The following is a 13,545-nucleotide window of genomic DNA, read 5'->3' as shown; positions in this document are numbered from 1 at the left end:
TATATTTATTAATGTGTATTTTCTAATGCCACAAAACCAAATTTTAATTGTGGGGTAACCAACTGCTGAGAACTGTGGTAAGAACCTTACTTTTACTTTCTGGAAGCTTGTCAAGCGATTACTGTTTGTTTTCTGTCTTTTTTTAATAGCAAGAAAAGATATAGTGTTTTTTGTTTTGTTTTGTTAAATACTGATTGAAAATATAATAGTCAAATTTAGTAGGTCTCCTTAAAATATAGAAAGCACCAAAACATGTCACAAACTAATTGCTGGATCCTTTTGTTATGATAACTTTTGAGGGGAAAAGTAGGAATGGCTACACTCTCTACACAAGGAAACTCTTGTTAAAGCTCATAATGCATTTATCTGATTGGCCACAACAAGTCATTTGAGGAATGCTGTTTGTTTGGGTCACTGATCAGAGGAGGAAGGGACCTATAAGAGGCCCTTTGTAAAAGGGACTGCAAGAGTTTTTTCCTGCACTGGTTATGTCAATCTGGACAAAATTGCACCGAACTGTTAAAAAAATGAAGCCTATTGCTTCTAATGCTTCTAATCAGGTGCTTACAAGACTAATGCATATTTATATGTAGTCAGCATAACAAGAGTTGAAGGACACAAAACCAGTCTAAAAGTGAGAACACTCTCTTCTGTTCCACAGGTTATACTACTGCCTAGAGACTGTGGGCTTTTTCTAATGCAGAAATTCCTGCCTCTGAAGGAAATGATCTCCTCAGCAGGGAATTGACAGTGCAAAAGATATCTTGAATTTGATAAAGAGGGTATGGTCCATCCAGTTTCTTCAGATAAAATGGCTGTTTTACAGTGGAGGACCCAAAATGCTCTTCCCCTGGTGATTGACAGCATTTGCCTTCAGTTGATGTAACAGCTTGTATGGGATATTGTTGTGTTTTTTAAAAGAGGATTGTAGTAGTGGAAGCTGCCTCTGAAGTAGTGAGTCTCCTGTCAACTAAAATATAAAATTCTGAACTGTGTTTAGAGAGAGAACAGCCCAAGGTGAGATGCTGTGCATGATGTGTTAACATCTATAGTCCAAGAAGAGCATTTTTGTAAAACCAGAAGTCATTGTAATAGAAAATGTTGAAAATGTGGTCTTTTTTTATTAGAATTTGAACTAATAAAGATAATTAAAATTAAAAAGCTACAAGAAATAAAACCAGACAAAAATGCCAAAACTCTGCAAGAGGGATCGCAAGTGATCTTGAGCCAGGTTGTACAAAGTTAACTTAACAAGTGCTTAAGTACCTTTACTGCTGACATCTCCACTGTGTGACAACCAAGACAATAGGTCTTGAATTTTTAGTCCAATATTGCTTGCTTTTGGAACAAGGACAACTGTGCATATCATCTTTTTTTTTTTAACCTAAGTTGATTTCTGCTTTTCTATGTTCAGATTGTGTTTCTTATATTTGTTAATCTGTTTTGATCTGAACATAAATTCTTGCTTTCTCCATTGCTGATTAGGAAGGTATAGAAAAAAAAGAGCCACGTGTGATTCCTTTTATTTTCATCTGTGCATACACACGTGTATGTATACACATATGTAGTTAATTCCTTCTGTTTGTCTGTGAGGGGAAGTATGCTTCAACCCAGTTCTAATAGGTTTAAAATTTTTGTTTAAAAAATAGAGATATTATTCTGCAAAAGAGCATCACTGACCTTCAAAACTTGTGTTACAACTGTACTAACATTTTTACTTCAGTTGATAATATGTAGGATGCTCTTGTGTTTTGAGTTTTTTAACACAGTTTTTGAGGCTGCTCAGATTTCAGTTGCTTGTTTATCAGATCAGTTTCCAGTGGCACAAGTATGCTCTAAAAATCTGCCTGCCCTCTGAATATTCTGGTTTTGCAAAATCCTGCTGCTGAATGCTTATGGATGGTGTGTGCAAAGTTACTCTTCACAAATTCTCAGCCGTATGGCCTTGAGAGAAATGGAAAATGTAAAAACCTGGTGCCCACATAACCAGACTTAGGATTTGGGCCAGTGTCAGTTAAAATAGAAAGGCAGTGGGGGGATGGAGTTTAAATAATACTAAGGTTACACAAACTGCCAGACTCCTGAAATTCAATACTCTGTTTCCTGCAATGTCCTGCTTTCTCACTATTGTAAGCCAAATGTAACTTAATCCCATGAGCCAAGGAAAAAAGTTCTGTCCTTGGTATTGTCCTGACTGGCTATCTTCCCCCACCTCCTTACCTGCAGTTTTTAAGAACAAACAAAAAACCAAACCAAAGAATAGTCGTTAAAATGGCTTATTTGATTGAGTAAGTTTTCAAAACTGTTTTCATTTCTGCTCTGGATAACCTGCTGAGAAAGGCTCTCTGGGGGAGCCCCTTGGCTGTTCTGCCCAGCCCCTGACACAGCCATAGCCCCTGGTGTTGCTGGAGGAGGCCCCAGGGAAGCATCCTCAGAGCTCCAGCACCTGCCTGGTCCCTGGGAGCTGGACCCAGCCCCGTGGGTACTGCAGCTGAGCACCAAAAGGAGCTGTCACCCAGCTGCTTATTAACTATGTCACCCACCTGCCCTTAGGCTGACACACATTTTTGAGCAGCTGCTGAGGAATAACCTGGCTGAAAAGAAGTTATCTTTTAACCTGGGCATATTTTCTGATGCAGTGCACAAACGCTTTTGCTAGCACAATAGATGGGAGAAGAAAAGGGATAAAGTAGAAACCTTTACAGCTTTGGTGCAGTCAAATGTATAAACTGATGTAAATATGAATTCTCTGGGCTGTTCTTCTGGATGTCCTGCTGCAAGCTGTTGCTCTGACAGTGTGTTTTAAGTGAATGCTTTTATTTCTCACCTGTACATATCATGGGTCTCAGCCCAATAATGGAATGTTTATACAGAGGTTTAACATTCTGTTTGTAGGGACTCTCTAGAACTGCGAATCTGAAATGAATACTTATCTGTCATGGGGTGCTTTCTGTTTGTTATTTTTGTTTTGCAAAGACTGTCTTTGGAAAAAATCATCAAATCTGAGACACAAGCTGCCTTTGGCCCTCTGATAGCTCAATTTTTGCTGAGGAGTTGATGCAGGCAGACAAAATATTCAAAGCAGTTTCTGGTCAAAGATAATGAAGCTTACCTCAGTTAATTAGTTACATTTCTGTACACTGTTAATGGGTAAGTAAAATAGTTGAGGTGTATTTTTTCCCAGTAGTGGCAGGTAGACTTTTTAAGCATTCATTATATTACCAGCATAGGAAAACATCAAAACAATACAAGAAATTAAATAGTAATAAGCATCAGGAGAGTTACTGTTAAGATTTGGTATAGGTACCTGAATTAAGAACCCGAGGCAGTAATTTGGCTTGTGTAACCACTGACATATCTGCTTGAAAAGGAAAATAAGCCCCCCATATGTATCTTCTGTTTTCTCATTGCATGACCATCCAGACATTCATGTTTCTGTGACACAGGCTCAGAAGTTGTCTAGGAAGGAGGACATTTGACAGTATGACTAGCTGAAATGTCTGTCATTTGTCCTGACTTAATAATTATCACCAACAGGCATCATTAAATTAAGTCAGTGTTTCATACATAAAATTAACTTTTATTAGAAAGCAACTGTGATCTCAAGTTCATTACAAATAAAAACAGCAAAAAAAAGCAATTTCACTCACTCACTGAATTGAAGTTGAAAGTTGAAAGTGGTATCTGTGGCAACTTCAATAACTTCAATGAGTCTAAGTGGGACTGCCTTGCACCAGTGCTGCTGAGTCAACGTGTAACATGGGTCCATCTGAAAGCAGTTGATTTTCAGGGAGGGAGAGGAGGTAGCAGACCTTGGTTCTTAGCTGGATTGGTTCCCTTACTAGCTGCCCCCTGGACCATGAGCTTTAGCACCAAGGTTGTGTGACCAGAAGTGGGAAGGGAGAAGTCAGGTTGCAGGAGCTGAAGTTGATGTGCAACCAAACCCTTAGGTACAGAGGAGGCCCGAGTGCACCTATGTAAAGGATTGACAGGATGGTGATTGCTGCTGGAAAAGTATTACAGAACAATTATGTGAAAGTGCGAATAGAAAAGGGCTTGGCTTGAAATAACAGATACAAGGCAGTCATTCTTGATTCATACAGATGTGGTGTGTCTTATATGGTGTTACTTGGTAGTGCCATGTTTGGCATCTGTTGGTGACTGCATGGTCCTCTAGTCAGTTGTTTCCTTTGTTTTTTGGTCTGTAGCATTGTTTTTTACTCTTGCATTTGTTTTTGATTATGTGGTTCTGGTGTCCAGCTGTCCATCCCTCAGTAGCTGAGCCAATAGTGCTGTATCCTTTGTGCAACAGCTTCCTTCCTCCTTTTCCACTTGCTCCCTATAATGAGAGCATTTTTCATATCCCTTTTGAACAGGACAGGCAGTAAGGTTTGATCTTCCCTTGCTCTTTGTTGTCCAGCCTGTACCCACATCTTCAGCTCTTGGAGACTAATTCTTCACTGCTCAGTCTGAATGTGGTACTTCTAACAGTGATTTATTTTCTGCTCTCAAAAGAAGTTTACTGTAGTTGTGCGTGTATCTCCTGACCAACTGCCCTTATTTTCTTTGTAACAGTGTTGTGTCTTGTATGCAGATCTATAGGTAAATTGAAATATTTTGGTGCCTTGATGCATATTTTGTGCATACTTCAGTTCTGTTACATTATTTCACTTTGGAAATTAAACTTTCCCCTGTACAAGCGGAAGTGATACCTGGCTATGTTATGTTGGGCTTTGTATTTCTTACAGAAAGAAATTCAAGCAATGAGTCAATGCAATCATCCCAATGTGGTGACCTATTACACGTCTTTTGTGGTGAAGGATGAACTTTGGCTGGTGATGAAGCTGTTAAGTGGGGGTAAGTTCCTGGTTTGTTTAGCTTCAAGAAAATCGTATTTTTTTTTTCCTAATCTACTTTCTTTCATGTAATTGACCTAGACCAAATAAGGAGGGAGGAGAGGGACTGTATAGGATGAACCTTGAAAAACATACATGTGTTAAAGGAGGAATGTGCAAGTTTTAAAAGTTTGTATATTGATGGTATGGGCTAAGAATTAATGAGAAAAATTATGCTGATCCAAGTACTGCAATATTTTATTCTGAATCAATATATTAAAATTCTCTATTAGGCTATGTAGGGAAAACTAATGAAAGTTAAGTAGCATCTGTATGTGTGGCCTTTTTGTAAGCCTCTCTTGAATCCACTCTATTTTTGTAAAAATGCATACATATTTTTCTAATTTCATGAGTATTTCTCATTCCTTATTGAAAAAAATTTCTTCATGTTGCATCCTTTTTATTGCTTAAATCAACTAAACAATCATTATGTTTTCAATGATGATTAATTACAAAATCTTACTTGGTTTGGGGAGAGGAAAAAGGGACTGAACTGAATTTGCCTTGTGGCTTAGAAAAGTGAGGCTCCAAAATAAGATATAGTGGTCCTGGTTGCTACATGGTGCTCTTCAAGATGAGTCTTGATGGCAGCAGACTTCTGCATCATCATGCTAGAGAACAAAGATAGGAAGTGCTCATAAAATAACACTTGTTATTTCACATTTGCATGAATTGTTCCATTCATTCAAAAGCAAGCATAGACCCTGAGAGAAACCATTGAATCATGAAAGAAATTTATTGTGAACTCTTGAAAAATGCTTGAATAAAAAGGAAATGTTACTGTTAGATTCCTTGAAACTGGTAGTAACTGAAATCCAGTGTCAAACTGGGTGTCTCTAGAGATATTGACATCATTTGTTGACAGAGAATATCTCCTTCCAGTCTTGCAGCTGCATGTTTACTTTATGAACACATGAGCCATAACTTATGCTGGATAATAAACCAAAATCTTTGCTGCACATGTCTGTTTAAAAGTGCAAGATACTCCAGAAATTTTAATAAATGGTAGCTTAGCAAGCTATTTGCAGATCTTTCTGATTGATCACTGAGTTTTACAGTGTTCTTGACAAAAACCAGTGCTTTGTTTCTCATTTGAATGATATAGCCATGTGCTTTATTCTGAAAGGCAGTTACATGAGAGACTGGAAGAATGAAGAAATGCAACCTTCTCAATAATCTGATACGATAATGCTGTATGTATGCTTTTTTCTTTTCTGGTTCTGCAATGTAGGTTCAATGCTCGATATAATAAAGTATATTGTGAACAGAGGAGAACATAAAAATGGTGTCCTTGAAGAACCCATAATAGCAACAATTCTTAAAGAAGTTTTGGAGGGCTTAGACTATCTACACAGAAATGGGCAAATTCACAGGTAGGAGTTTATACACATTGAAAAGCATTTTCAGATTTGTGTATAGAGTTTGTTGATTCTGGTCAGCTACAGTTACTTGGCTAAGCAAACTGTATTGTCTCTTTAACATGCTGTAAATGTGATTGATAATTATAAAATGCTAATTCTCGGGCAGATGCTGCAATCTTGACTGTAGTTTGTCACTATACTTAAGATTGGCCTGGTCTTTATCCTGTCTGTCTCTCTCATAGTTAGGAAAGGTCTGTGCTGCACTAAGTATGCCAGGACTGTGGTCTCCTGTGCCTGCTGGTACTTCAGATACCTAATCTGAATCTAGTGTATGTGATATGGTTTGTGGTTTGGTTACTGTGTTGCATGTTAAACCTGGTAATAGCTAATAGCCACTAAAACTCTACAGACCTCTATGAGCACATATGAAGTTGGAATTGGTATTATGAAATTGCATCTTGGAATACAGGCATCTGTTGGTTGTTCTTTTTTATATATTCTCTCCCCACAGTCTTCCTCAATGGAAATTGTGCAGATCCCCCACAGTGGTCTATATGTATCTGCTGTAACAATCCTCAGGTTGCTTCCACTATTTGAAAGGCTGGAAGTGCTGTGTATCTGACCTCCCTAGTTAATTTTACTGAGAGGAATTTGCCTTCTAAGGAAGGTGCCTACAACAGACTCTCTCTCTGTTTTAGGCATTAGCCTTTTATGAGGGAATCTTTTAAATAAGAATCAGATTCACTGCAGACAGAACTCAGACTGGAGGTAGTGCAGATGTAGCACAATAATTATTCTTTATGTGTACCTCTTATGTCTAGTATTATAAATGATCTGCCTCTGATGTAAATCAAGAACTATTTCCTCCTTTTGCAGAGAGAAAATTGAGATAAATGGAGAAATAAAGAACAATTATCTTGACTTCTGGTCTGGAATGCCAAAGATCTGCCTCAAACCTTAATTCATAGTCTTCTGTTAAGCTGATATTGTTGCAGCAGGAACATTCACTAGCGTTAAAGGATAACAGGACCCTTTGAGGTCGGATTTGAGAGTTCCCCTTGTCTGTACTTAAAGTTCCTTAAGAAAAGATAAAAGATATATCTATTTGTTACAGCTTAGATTTCTCATTTTTATAAGGTTTAATGTGTAAATTGTGTGGTACCACAGAAGTCTGGTTCAAGACCATAGAGTGTGCATTCCTTTCCCTTCCTGTGTTGTAGGTAAAAGCTGGGTAGTTCAGAGAACATTGTATCAGGTGGTACTTGCCAGTTGGAGATGTTTCCAAAGTTGTTCAAGGATATTGTTCTATAGTTTTGATGTGTTAATTTTCAGTATATATTGCAAAGATTGATTTGCTCAACTTGTTAATGTTTGTAATATATTTTGTATGTAACATCCTGTGTATTTCTTAAGAATCGAATGCACATTTGTATTAAAAAAACAACCAACCAAACAACAAAACCAATCAAAAAACCAAACCAAACAAACAAACAAAAAAAAACCAAAACCAAAACCCACAATGAAACCCCACCGAAAGCAGCCAGAAAGGTTTCTTCTTAACGTTATGCTCTAATAGTGTGTTAAATGCATATGGTTGACTGTTAAGCGCATGCTGAGTTTTTGACAAATTCAGTGTCAATTAACTTTTCATCACGATATCCTGCAGCAAAATATGGTTGCTATTCCTGAGATTTAGTAAATTAATTGGGTAGAAATCTATGGTATATTTGCCTGTCTTGAAGATGAGTTTCTTGCTTGAAGAGGTTGAAGAGGAGAACAACTTTTCAGCTTTTCTTTTTTATTAGTGATGCAGTTGGATGTGAGAAAGCATTAATTCTTGCTTTAAAGCTCTGAAAGCTTTCAGTTTGTGAGAATGTATTTATAAAAGGTGGTAAAACCAACTTTGGACCTAGACATTTCTGCTTGAAAAATCTATCTTTGATTTCTGTTCATTTTAGGCCAAAGTAGGATTTGGGTCTTTTTGCAAGAGAGAGAGTTTGTAGGAATTGGAGTTCTGCGTTCTATTTTGTTGTAATTTTTGTACTTTATTTAAATACTTCATTTTTTTATACTTTAGTTAGTGTTTCTGTCTTCTAAATTTTAAAATGCTTTCTTTTGAAACTAATAAGTATGCTATATTTATTTACATAAAATGCTCACATGTGTACTTTCATACATGAAAGTAACCTCTGTTTGTACATTTTAGAGATCTGAAGGCTGGCAACATTCTTCTGGGTGAAGATGGCTCTGTACAAATAGCAGGTAATGGTAACGGTAGAGTAATGGCTAAGTAAAAGAAAAGCATAGTTGCAGCTTGAGGTTTTTAGTTGGCTTTCAACTTTCTTTTGGAGTGCAGCAGCTGCAAATTATCAGATTTCACGGTTCTTTATTAGTGATGCATGATTTAGAAATTATTAAATATTTTTTTGTCCTTTAATGTCCTCTTAATGTTTCCTTTTGAATCACCCATGTACCTTAAACAGTTTGCAAATGATAGCAACTCATTTCTCTTCAAGTTTATACTTCTGCAAGTAATTGCAATAGCTCTTGGGAATTCAGAAATCTGTATATACTGCCCTTCATGAGGACCTTGACTATAACTTAATTTTAATAAGATACTTAGTATTTATTCACTGGTTTATGACCTACAGCTGTCTTTGCTTTGTATAGCTCTTTGGGCAACTGCTGAGATTATAGGTGTGTGGGTTTTTTCAAGAATAATAACTAAAAAGTTGAATCAGAAAATCTCCTGAGCTATCTGAAATGAACTATTGACTTAATAATATAACTTACACAAACAAATCTACTCTCAGTCATCAGGTAACATTCAAACAACAGCTTCATTTATTCCTTTCTAGTTCAACTTCAGGGCTTGGTTTCTTGACCTTTTCCTTTTTTTTGCTGTAGGCATCTTAATGAGTGAGGCTTTAACTGTGCTGCTCTGGCATTCAGTGCATGTGGGACTAAGGAATTTCAGTGGCTGGACAGCTATGTGGAATTGTCTTTTTGTAATGCATTTTTTCAATACCAGGTTATTTCAAATCTTCAAGTTAAAAATGCAGCAGTGGCAGGGTTGTTTTGTTGTTGGTGTGAGGCTGTTCGAGTTGGGACAGCTGTACATTGCTCACTAACTGAAAGTGAATTTTGAGTTAAAGTGACTGAAATTCATCCTGTTCACATTTTTTTGCCATGTCAAAGTTAAATCTCCTCAACTGATAATTTTTTTTGTTTTTGTTTTAGAAGGATATTGATTCTTTTGACTGTTCATGCTTCTGCACCTGAAGCTTCTATAATTATAATGAAAAGATGTATCCATAGAACATACTACTATTATGTATGGGGAGTAATATTTGGAGACACAGATGTCCATTAGCGTTTTTGGGTTCTAAGGGGCTATGGCTCACAGATAATGCTTTGCTCAGTGAAAAAATAATAAAATTTTATATCATGGTCTATTAATACATTCATATTGTTCTCTTCAGTGTTATCTTTTATTTGTCAAATCTCTGTAATGTATATGGTATTCATATCTCAGGTTATGTATATGGTATTTCTTTTTGTTCAGTGCATTCAAATTTAGTAGCTATAAAGAAGTAGCACCTTATCTTTGAGTAACAGCAGATGCAAATCTTTCAAACCTTGGCTCAAAGTGCACATATGAAAACCTTTAGTGACAGATATACTGGAGGCCTTTGTAACTGTATTCAAGAACACCCAATACTAGGAGATTGAACCTAGGGATTCCCTAGTGCAAATCTCCCAGATAAAACTATACTATTTATTCCATAGCATTTCAAGAACAGTGTGTCATGAAGTAAAGGTAAGCTCTGCATTGGAGAGTTTCTATAAGTAGATCTTATGAACTTACTAGATTTATAAAGTGTAAAACTTTTGATTTGCTATTGGGAGTTTTAACAGATTCCAACTTTCCTCCTTCCCAGATTTTGGTGTTAGTGCATTTTTGGCAACGGGAGGTGATGTTACTCGTAACAAAGTAAGGAAAACATTTGTTGGTACTCCATGTTGGATGGCCCCTGAAGTAATGGAGCAGGTATTCCTAATGTTAAAAAAAAAAATTCAGTCTTTAATTTTTGGAAATTGAGAAATCACCAACTTGTTCTTCCTTTCTGGTTCTATTCCAGGTGCGAGGTTATGACTTCAAGGCTGATATGTGGAGTTTTGGGATAACAGCCATTGAGTTAGCAACAGGAGCAGCACCTTATCACAAATACCCTCCTATGAAAGTAACAATCACTTTGTATTACTTAATTATGTTAGTTGTATTAGTAATGCTGCTAGGTAGTTAGCATTGCATTTTCAGTAGCAACTCAAAATGTTTAAATATGTATATTCTGTGAAATATTTATTCTTATTTGATTTCTACATGTTTTGAATTGATTTTGTGTACAATACTTTTTTTTTGTGTTGGTTTACTGTAGGTGTTAATGCTGACCCTTCAAAATGATCCTCCCACTTTAGAGACAGGTGTAGAGGACAAGGAGATGATGAAAAAGTATGGCAAATCCTTTAGAAAACTAATTTCATTATGCCTTCAAAAAGATCCTTCCAAAAGGTAGGTCATTATGGCCACATACTCTGGAATTACTTTGTTAATGTACCGACTCTTTGAAATTCCAGTGTTTAAACATCATCTTTAATTGTATTTTTTAACTTTTGTAAGTAGCAGCCTTCAGTCATCTTCACCTGGTGAGAAGAAATTGCTTCCTAACTGTCATTTAAATTTTCTTCTTGTGGGTTGTTAACCTCATTTATAAATTATTTATAAAACATTTAAATATGCTAGTGAATTAAAATCTTATCAAATGAAAGTCCTTGCTCTACATCTTAATTTCTCATTGCATGTCATAGTATCTTTGTGATTTGTTCTTGTCTCGCAATGTTTTGTGAATTAGCCAAGATGATAAAAATATTAAACATATATTCCAAAACCACTGCTAAGGTCTCAGGTTTCCAGAATGATTTATTTATTTATCCTTTATTAATTTTTATGCAGACCCATTTCTATAGGTTTCTTTTACTGAAGAGTTGGAGGAGGCACTTTCTAATTAACATTATTTCCAGAAGTTATTTAATATATCACTTTCTTGAAGGTTTTCAGAGATGGTATTTGGAGAAAGAAAGAACAAAGACAGCAATCCTGATGGAGTACTATGTGGGTCTTCTATAATGTGTACTTCACTGATGCTGTGTTACCTAAGTCCAGGATACTGTTAGAGGGAATGAAGTTGGAAAGGTGACAGGAGAAATACTATAGAGCAAGTATGATGAAGAAAAAAGATTATGTGGTGACATCTTTGTTCTTGAAACCCTTCAAGTTCTTTTATTCACCACAGGATCATTTGTATACCATTTTTGGATTTCCCTTACAATTGGAGGTATTCAGACCAAAGTCAGGAGCTTTAAGCTTAGCACTGTTGCTTGGGCTGCTTACAGCTAAGAATGAAATGTGTTCTGGATTATCAAACTTCTTTCTGTTTCCAGTGTCTAGCAATTTTCAGAGCAAGATTAAATTGGTATGAAAAATGAAAAGTAATTAAAATGGTGTTCTCTCTCTTCTTGAATACACAGTTCTGAGTTACCTCACCTGTAGATATGACATCATTGTTGAAAAAGGAGTTTTTAAACTAATTACACTGATATTTATACACATGCAATATCTTAATACTCTAGATTGTCTTCAATTGAACAATTAGACTAGTAGGTGATAAGATCTTTGTTCCAGTTAATCTATAACTACTTATATTGTGGGGTCATTGCAGTTTTATTTGTTACTCCCAAGCCAGAATTTTGCATGGCAATACCTCTGTAGTTGTCATGTCAGCTGTGGAATAAGTGCTTGCTCCTTGTGGCAAATTCTAGGACTGGCATTGCACTGTTGTCTCAGACCATGATGCTTTCTTTTGGGGATCTGTTGTGGGTGTTTTTCCTCAATGCCAAGGATGCTCCTTACTATTCCCATCTGCAATTTACTGCTGCTGTCTGTGTGGAAAGCAGGCCTAAAGAGCATGTCCAGACCAGGTTAGAAGTGTTTGGCATAATTACTGGCAGAGGCATGGAGAAACACCTGTTTCAATAAAACTTTACTAACACTCTAGTTTTTAACTTTGCATATTGGTGTCATTAGATGTGATGGTATGCAGAATCTTGCCTTAAGGTTGAGAGTTAAATTGAGACAGAATTTTAAAACTGACACAGAAACTAATTTTTTTTTTACCCCTCTCCTTTAAAACTGTTCTGGTTCCTTTTTGCTCATCCAGGGTTTATGTGTGAATTACTGCTGAGCCTGATGGTCCCTATAATACCACTAAGAACTGCTTCATTGTAGAGTTTGATGCTTTGGAGGGGAAGAAAAATAAGTGCTCTATGGAACTACTTTATGAATCTAATTTGGATGCTTTTTGTTGATGTCAGGAGTTGTTTTATTATTTCTAGCAGGAGTGTACTAATATATGCATACACAGTACTTATTACTCCTTTTTTCTTCACTTAGTCTTCAGATATGTTCTAGAGAAATAAACTAGTTCAGATTGTGGGTATTTTTTTGAGATGGAAAGTTTCCAAATTGAACCTTTGTGCTGTCATATGTAGTTAGTGCTATATTCAATCTCTTGCTTTAATTCAAATGGAAAATCATAGCAGATGTTGGTTCATTTAGACATGGTGAATCTTGGAGACTTTGGCTTCTCTAAATTAAGTAAAAAAAAATCTTGGATAGGGGTATGTGCTCCTAATGAAAAAGAAGAAAGGAATCTGGAGGATTTAATTTCATCTCAAGACATGCTTAGGTTTCTCTCCAGAGTCTGCTTTGGTACTGGAGTCTGGCTTTGACTAGGTTATTAGCTTTTTGTATCTTTGAATCTAGGGAAAACAAATCCTACACTTCAGTAGCTGTGAGACCTTGATTATCAGTTGAAAACATCAAAAATATAAACTTGATGGGAAGAAAAAGACTTGAACAGAGCTGCAAGTAAAAGTGAAATGCCTAGGTTTTGACCTTAAAACTGTATCTTTAATTTTTATTTGTCTGTTTGGTTGGAAGATGCACCTGATGACCCCTTCTTTGGTCTATGCATTCTGTTAATAGTGTCAGTGTGGTTTCTTGTGAATTCCTGCAGATGACAATGAAGTAAATTTGGGAAATGTAATTATTCTTTTATTGCTGTGTAGCAAGGTTGCATTTATAGTCACTTGTGGAAGAATATGATACCTGACTATTTGCTTGTTTGTTTTAAGGGTATAATGGATTTATGTTGAAAGAAAAAGAGGGG

At 36.3% G+C, this 13,545-nt stretch overlaps 1 protein-coding gene across 1 annotated transcript in view; it reads left to right on the top strand.

The window, feature by feature from the left end:
* The window catches only part of STK39 (serine/threonine kinase 39), an 85,854-nt gene that overhangs the window by 18,492 nt on the left and 53,817 nt on the right, over positions 1–13,545 (top strand). Inside the window, exons 3-8 of the mRNA XM_030454288.1 lie at positions 4,749–4,857; positions 6,127–6,268; positions 8,463–8,518; positions 10,198–10,307; positions 10,399–10,500; positions 10,696–10,829. Coding sequence (XP_030310148.1) covers positions 4,749–4,857; positions 6,127–6,268; positions 8,463–8,518; positions 10,198–10,307; positions 10,399–10,500; positions 10,696–10,829 — 653 coding nt within the window. The remainder of the gene's footprint in view (positions 1–4,748; positions 4,858–6,126; positions 6,269–8,462; positions 8,519–10,197; positions 10,308–10,398; positions 10,501–10,695; positions 10,830–13,545) is intronic.

Source organism: Calypte anna, chromosome 7, assembly GCF_003957555.1.
Source record: "Calypte anna isolate BGI_N300 chromosome 7, bCalAnn1_v1.p, whole genome shotgun sequence".
Taxonomy (NCBI): Eukaryota; Metazoa; Chordata; class Aves; order Apodiformes; family Trochilidae; genus Calypte; species Calypte anna.
Note: the sequence above shows the minus strand (reverse complement) of the source record. Positions and strands in the feature narration are given on the sequence as shown.